This window comes from Sprattus sprattus, assembly GCF_963457725.1.
Source record: "Sprattus sprattus genome assembly, chromosome: 1".
Lineage (NCBI taxonomy): Eukaryota > Metazoa > Chordata > Actinopteri > Clupeiformes > Clupeidae > Sprattus > Sprattus sprattus.
The window spans coordinates 74,815,674-74,822,675 of NC_137920.1; the positions used below are offsets into that span (position 1 = coordinate 74,815,674).

The 7,002-nt window shown below is 42.5% G+C and overlaps 1 protein-coding gene across 4 annotated transcripts in view; it reads right to left on the reverse strand.

Moving 5' to 3' along the window:
• Positions 1 to 429: 429 nt before the first annotated feature.
• gabrg2 (gamma-aminobutyric acid type A receptor subunit gamma2) overlaps positions 430 to 7,002 on the reverse strand; it is a gene marked incomplete at both ends in the record, with an annotated part of 44,076 nt that continues 37,503 nt past the window's right edge. For 2 of the 4 annotated variants that reach the window (XM_080856345.1, XM_080856346.1), the window contains 2 exons: positions 430 to 708; positions 4,800 to 4,823. In XM_080856345.1, the coding sequence (XP_080712471.1) occupies positions 430 to 708; positions 4,800 to 4,823 (303 nt within the window). Of the gene's footprint in view, positions 712 to 4,799; positions 4,824 to 7,002 lie in introns of all 4 variants that reach the window. The other 2 variants (XM_080856347.1, XM_080856348.1) reach the window with 2 other exon arrangements.

Here is a 7,002-nt window from a genome sequence, read left to right on the forward strand (position 1 = left end):
ATACACCGTTCCCTCAGGACAGAAAAGATTCTGGGAAATCATGCAAAAAAAAAAAAAAAAGTTCTGGCTTAAGCCAAAAATAATAAATAATAAATAAATAAAAGGATTAATAAATACATAAAAAAATACATTAAAATATCCACTCGAACCCCAGTAGTCTCTGACCCCAATCTCCTTCAGTTTTGCTACAACTTTTGCTTAACATTTTTTTTCAAAGGTATACTGTATATATATATTTATATTTATGTATGTATAAATCGATACGGAATCCAAAAAACACAGATGGATTTTTTTCTTGTTTTAAAATTCAGTGGGTCCCCTTCAGAAACAAAGATATGATTTTGCTGGAGTAAGATGCGAACAATAAGGCCGACAAAAATGACAACAAAAAAAAGAATCGAGAGAAAGAAAGAAAAGAAATGGATGTATCTAGAGATAAAGATAGGACACCCAGTAGACCAGGTTGAACAGACCGAATGCTGTAGGAAAACCGATGCGGGCGTACGAGTCTATCTTGGCGACGCGGATGTGCAAGCGTCCGTGCCTCCAGGCACCTGAGCGGCAGTCCTCGAAACAGCAGAAGAAGCTGGTGCAGTCCTTCCCGTCCAGGCACTCGTAGCCGTACTCCTCGTCGCGCTCCTGCCTGTTCGTGGCGTTGTTCATCTGGATGGCCGTGGCCGAGCGTGGGCGGATGTCCACCGTGGGCGTCTGCTTTTAACCGAGGGAGATGGGGGGGAGATAGATGGGGGGGTGGGGAGAGAATACTAAGTCAGCCAGTAAAGCACAACATGCCCCCCTCCAGGGGCCTCATCTGTGCACAGTCTCAGACTAACACCTCAGCAATGTGCACCTGGTATTCTGTTGGGCCAATGCATTACTGCATCAATACCCATCAAGACATAAAACCCACAGGTCACACCTGCTCGTGGTTAGGATGGCATTAGGCTGACAATGGAGGACTCCTTTATTGGGAACAAATAATGCAAAAAAAAAGACACCTTTGGTTACAACCCATCAGGGGTTTGGTGAGGTGTGCCCAACGGTGTTTTCCTTTAGGAAGCAGGTGGGGAAAGCTAGTGCTGGGCAAAGCAGTCTGTTTCATTTTTTTGAATTTACAGTTTACGTTTTTTCATCATTGTAAACGTTATCTTTCTAATTCAGTACAGTCCCATCAACTCTATTCTGCACATGAATATGCATATTATTGGGTCTCATTCAAGCGCTTGTAAGTTTACACAGTATGTGCTTAAAATCCTCTACTAAAAAAGAGGGATCTAAGTCTGTGCTAAATGGGCAGAAAACTTGTTATCATTTCATTCATCATCGACCCACTCCCATGACTTTTCCATTACCACTGTAAAGTATAAGGATTTGGTGATTAATATGGACTTTATCTGTGAAAATGTCCTAAAGAAGAACTTTGATAACAACTAAATAACTTCTGAGATTACAAAAAAAAGTAATTTTAGCTTAATCCAAGATAAGTGGGAAAATAAATCAATAATATGCCCTACTGTGGTACTGTGTTTATTCAATAACTCCCATATACTGAATAGTGTGCCCCCAGCAGATTAGGTTCAGTCTATCAAGAACCTCAGAGACTGGCTAGTGTGCTTCAGCTGATTTTGGTTCAGTCTATCAAGAACCTCAGAGACTGGCTAGTGTGCTTCAGCTGATTTTGGTTCAGTCTATCAAGAACCTCAGAGACTGGCTAGTGGTCTTCAGCTGATTTGGTTCAGTCCTCAGTTGCCTAAGGAGGCCATAGCACTGGACAGCCATCTTTCTCAGATGTCGTCCACAGCAGCCAGTTCTAACAAAATATCTCTCTGACTATATTTCTATAGGCTCCATTGAATATTCAGGCATTATTCTACAATGGCATTATGAAGCAGAAACTGTAAAAACTGTATAAAACATTAATGAGCCTTATTTAAAGAAATCTAGCTCTTACTATTCTTCCAAGTGATTTCCTGCAAATAATTCCTCAAGAACCGCTTAATATACAGAGACTTTGCTCAAACTTTGCTGTGTAAATCTTGGTAATGACCTTTTTCTAGAAATAATACTTTTAAAGATATTAATGGGAAACTAGAAACATTTCATGATTTAACCTCTAAATGATTATGGGAAAGGAACTTCACACACACACACACACACACTCTTTGTTAATGTTCCCAGAAATGTCAGAGTTAGAGAATTGCAGGTGATTAGCTTTGAACAATGAGCTGATTAATCATCTTGGATCAAAAATTTGTACACACATTTTCTCAGGTGTCAAGAATGAGACCCACTGGGATTGATTACATTGATCAATTGTTTTGAACCCGTAGCCCAAAAAATGTTTCTAAATATTTTTTTGTTTTATCTATAACATATCAAGCCGTTCCATGTGTCATGTTATTGAATGTGACAAATCTCAATCTGTGAGTCTACCTTTCTCTTCAAACTAGAAAACCACATTTAAAAAGGGAGTTCAAATACGTGCGATAGTGGTGGTACATTATCTTTGGCCCCACTTAATATTAAGTGCCCTTAAGTACCATGCACTTAATTGATAAGTACAATGTACTTCTTACATTAGCAGATGTTATTACAAGATGCACTTGGGGTTAGGTTAAGGATTAGGGTTAGTAATGTGAAACAATATGTTCTAAGATGAGAAGAACTTAGTATTGTTAATTACTTATTCACATTGTAATACGGACACTCAATATGGGGTGGGCCCAGTTTGTTAGCCATATTGCAGGTTTGTCATAAAAATGACTGACAATTGGATTATTAATTACTGTCCAAATAGCCTTAATTAATCTTACAACCTATAATGTTTGCCACATTCACTTCATGTCGTGTCTAAACTGTCTTCCAAAATTACCTACAGTTCCAATTGGCAGAACAATGATGACATTTATTTTGTTTTGCTTTTATTCACTATTCTTTAACACATATTTACATGTCTACCATGCTTGTAATGTGACCAAACTACCTGTACGTAATTGACTGTTTGGATAAAACTTTCAAAATGAAGCATGCATATAAAAGCAGTTTTGCATTTTAGTTAAGCTAGGCATGCAGTCATTAAAGCACTTTATTTATCTACTTGTTCTCTCCATTTGCCCAGCACTAGTGTGTGTGAGAGGGAACACTTGTCCTCCCTTTAATAAAATCAAAGCAGAACTGTGCAGTGTGCATTGGCAGAGCGGGGACCACAGCATTATCCTCTGTGAAATGGACACGCCACGGGGGGTCTGTCATGGCGGGCTGGCGGGCGGGATGTGGGGGGTGTGTGGTCATGTGACTGTGATGTCACAGGTTTTGCGTGGGGGGAACGGGCGGGGGGGGGGGGGGGGGTTGTGTGGTCATGTGACTGTGATGTCACAGGGTTTGCGTGGGGAAGGGGGGGGGGGGGGCGTGGGGGGTTGTGTGACTGTGATGTCACAGGGTTTTGCGTGGGGAACGGGCGGGGGGGCGAGAGGGTTGTGTGGTCATGTGACTGTGATGTCACAGGGGTTGCGTGGGGAACGCATGGGAAGCCAGGCTCCAGTCCAGGGTTCTGCTCAGAGGTTCCTGCAGTGGGGCCTGGGAGAGCGTGATGACACAGCAGTGGCCTTTTCCCCCAGGTGGCACAACCAGGCCAGATGTGGCCCTGATCTGGCATCGGATTCGGATCAAATCAGTGCCGCCACGGGGCCAGATCAGGGCCAAACCTGCCTACACAGTTTGTGTGGCTATCTGGGGCAGCTTTAACCGGATGAAAGTAGACAACCTTTTCAGAAGGCGCTGTCTGTACCCTTGTTATTTTTTATTTTTTTTTTAACTCAAAAATGCAGAGTCTCCAGTTAAATACCGTCTACAGATGTACATCTATTCTAATTAAATAACATTTCTCTCCTCTTTTTCTGGTCCTACTCTGTGCTTTTGTGTTGAAAATATCAGTGTTTGCTCTATGTGTGCTTGCTAAAGATTTAGCCTAGCTAAATGTTTCCCTGTTCTAGGCTATAAGAGGATACCTTATAGCTAAATGTTACCCTGTTCTAGGCTATAAGAGGATACCTTATAGATCAATTTTACCCTCTTCTAGGCTATAAGAGGATACCTTATTGGGCTAAACCATTCGGAGACAGAGGGGTTGTCTATTTCAGCGAGTTAAGGCTCTGCTACCACCGTAGAGAGTGTTAGGTTCACGGCCCCGTAGACAAACACATGGGGGGGGGGGTCAGTAGACAAGAGGTAGGTGGGTGGGGGGTAGAGGAGGCCACCTGCGTTTAAATCAATCCAAAATGACTTAACGTGAAGCAGAAGCATAATATTTAAACAATTCAAAAAAATGAAATCAAATAATTTAAAAGCCATTGTGTCTTTCACCAGCTGTGTCCGATTTTTTATTTATGGATTTTTATATCTGTCTTTCACCAGCTGTGTCAGATTTTTTATTTATGGATTTTCTTTGTTTACGTTTTTTAGTGAGCGTGTGTTTAAAAAAACCTGTGTTTGACACACACACAGCTCTGGGGTCTGCCTGTGTTCACCAGAACCACGGGTAGAACCGTTTTTTCAAAATATCTGGCCCAAAAGCGTCGCCGACACAAACTGGGAGGATGTTCAGGTTAAGGTGAAGAGAAGAGAGTGAGAAGGCAAAAAAAAGAAAGAAAAAGGGACGGTAGAGAGAGCTCTCTCTGGAACAGACTAGAGCGGCGGTGGGGGGGGGGGGGGGGGGTAGTTGGGGGGTTGGACCAGCGTGGCACAATGCAAAAGCAGACACATGCAGAGTCACTAGTGTAACGCGAACACAGGCAATATACCTTTGAGGAAAAGAGCCGGAGGAGCTTTTGTCCAAACGGGAAACAAGAAATAGGTGGAATTAAAAAACAAGAAGAAGTAGAAGAAGAAGAAGACCAAGAAGAAGAGGAAACAAAAAAGAAAACACACACACAAACAGTCAAACAAATAAACCAACCAATCAACCAACCAACAAACAAATAGCTAAACGTTTTAAGAAACAGAGGAGCACTTTAGAGAGCTGGGATAAACACACTGTGCATAGGACATAGAAGGTCACAATCCAGTTCACACAAACACAACACATGGAAGATTCAGGTCCTGAAAGGGAACATCGCAAGCACAACTACATTGACTTCAGTCCAGGTTCAAAGTCAGTTAACATCACAAAACACACTTACTCTGGCCATGTACGCAACTCAGTGAAGATATAGTCATGTGTTATAATAATGGAGGGAAACCTCATTTTATCCAGTTTTCAATGATATTCTTTTGTGTTGCTTTTTTTTTTGTAAAATCTTCACATTTCGTTCACACAGAGTTGAATGCAGCTGAAATGTACAGGCTATTTCTCAAACCAATTCCTTTTCCTGACGTGACGCTACTGCATGTATCCACATTTCTCTTAATTTACAAATGTATATATTTTATACTTTATGATATATATTTTATAGAATGTTCTGCACACATCCCTCCTGCCATTGGTCAGCCTAGACTGAATATCTGGATTGAACCAAATGTCTCTTTACAATACCGCAATCCCCCACTGTGTTAAACTCATCCGATGTTAAAGATCTGAAAGTAACTGTTTTTGGTTTGCTCTCTTTATACAAAAAAAGATTAAATTAACATAAAAGTTGTTTGTGAGATGTCTTATTTGTAAATATTTCTCACTGAAGACTAGGAACTCATTTTGTCTTCATAAATTCATCAGACCTATGCTATAATGCACAAACAAAACCAAGACATCTTTTGAAACTGTTTATGTAACTCTGTAGAATGAGATGAAATGCTCTCTCCTTCCACACTTGGCACGCAGAGATCAAATTCAATCGTGGCCTCTCTGCCCCACACCTAATGGGCCCTGCTTGAGAAAAGTCTCCTGAAGAGGCAATCTGGCACCAGAGCCTTGCATCTTTTCTTCATTAATGCCTGCCGGTCTGTATCCTAAATCAAATTCAATTTTGTTTTGGGGCACTCGTTAAATGGTATAAAAAGGGCAGAGGAGTGGACATTAGGGAATGGGAGAGCATCTTCTGGGGGCCGGGGAGCCAGCGTGGCAGCCATCAGGACGGATTGCAGACCTTAAAACACCTTGTGGTCACGTGACCAGTCCCTGCATTAGAACTGAACAGCTGGAATGCAGATTAAGGGCAGGTTCAATCTCTCTTTCCCTCGCTCTCTCTCTCTCTCTTTCCCTCTCCCTCTCCCTCTCTTTCCCTCGCTCTCTTCTCTCTCTCTCCCTCTCTCGCTCACTCTCTTCTCTCTCTCCCTCTCTCTCTCTCTCTCTCTTTCCCTCTCTCTCTCTCTCTTTCCCTCGCTCTCTTCTCTCTCTCCCTCTTTCGCTCACTCTCTTTCTCCACCTCTATCTTTATTCTCTTTTTCTATCTTTTTTTTCTCTCTATCCCTCTCTTGCTCACCATTCTTTCTACTCCTCTCTCTATCGCTCACTTGTTCACTCTTTCACTCACTGCCTCTTTTCCCTCTACTCTCTCTCTCTCTCTCTCTCTCTCTCTCTCTCTCTCTCTCTCTGACACACAGTAACACTCACACGCTCGACGGTCGGTGACCTATAATATAAATCGCACGCAATCTCTCTCCTTTTTCTCACAGGCATAACTATTGAGACCCTTTGCCTCGTTCCTCAGTGCACTCCATAGGGGGCGCTCATGAGCACCTCCATGAGATGTACTCGACAATCCTGGCCTCAGCAGGGCGGAGCTGTCACAAGCCCTGTGCATTAAAGCCCACGCTTTAAACCAATCACGCCGAGCAACTTGCTGACACCCCCACGTCTCGATCCCAGCCAACCCCAGGAAAATAACAACCTCGGCACAATCATGTCCTCTCCCAAACGCGTGGAGACGGCAACTCTCTAAAGAAATTATGCGATTCAAATTCAGTCAAAAAGTTCCCTACCGTTTCTTCTCCTCTCATGTCAGAGACGGCACTGCACACAGAGCTTCTCCTCTTGTGTGTGTGTGTGTGTGTGTGTGTGTGTGTGTG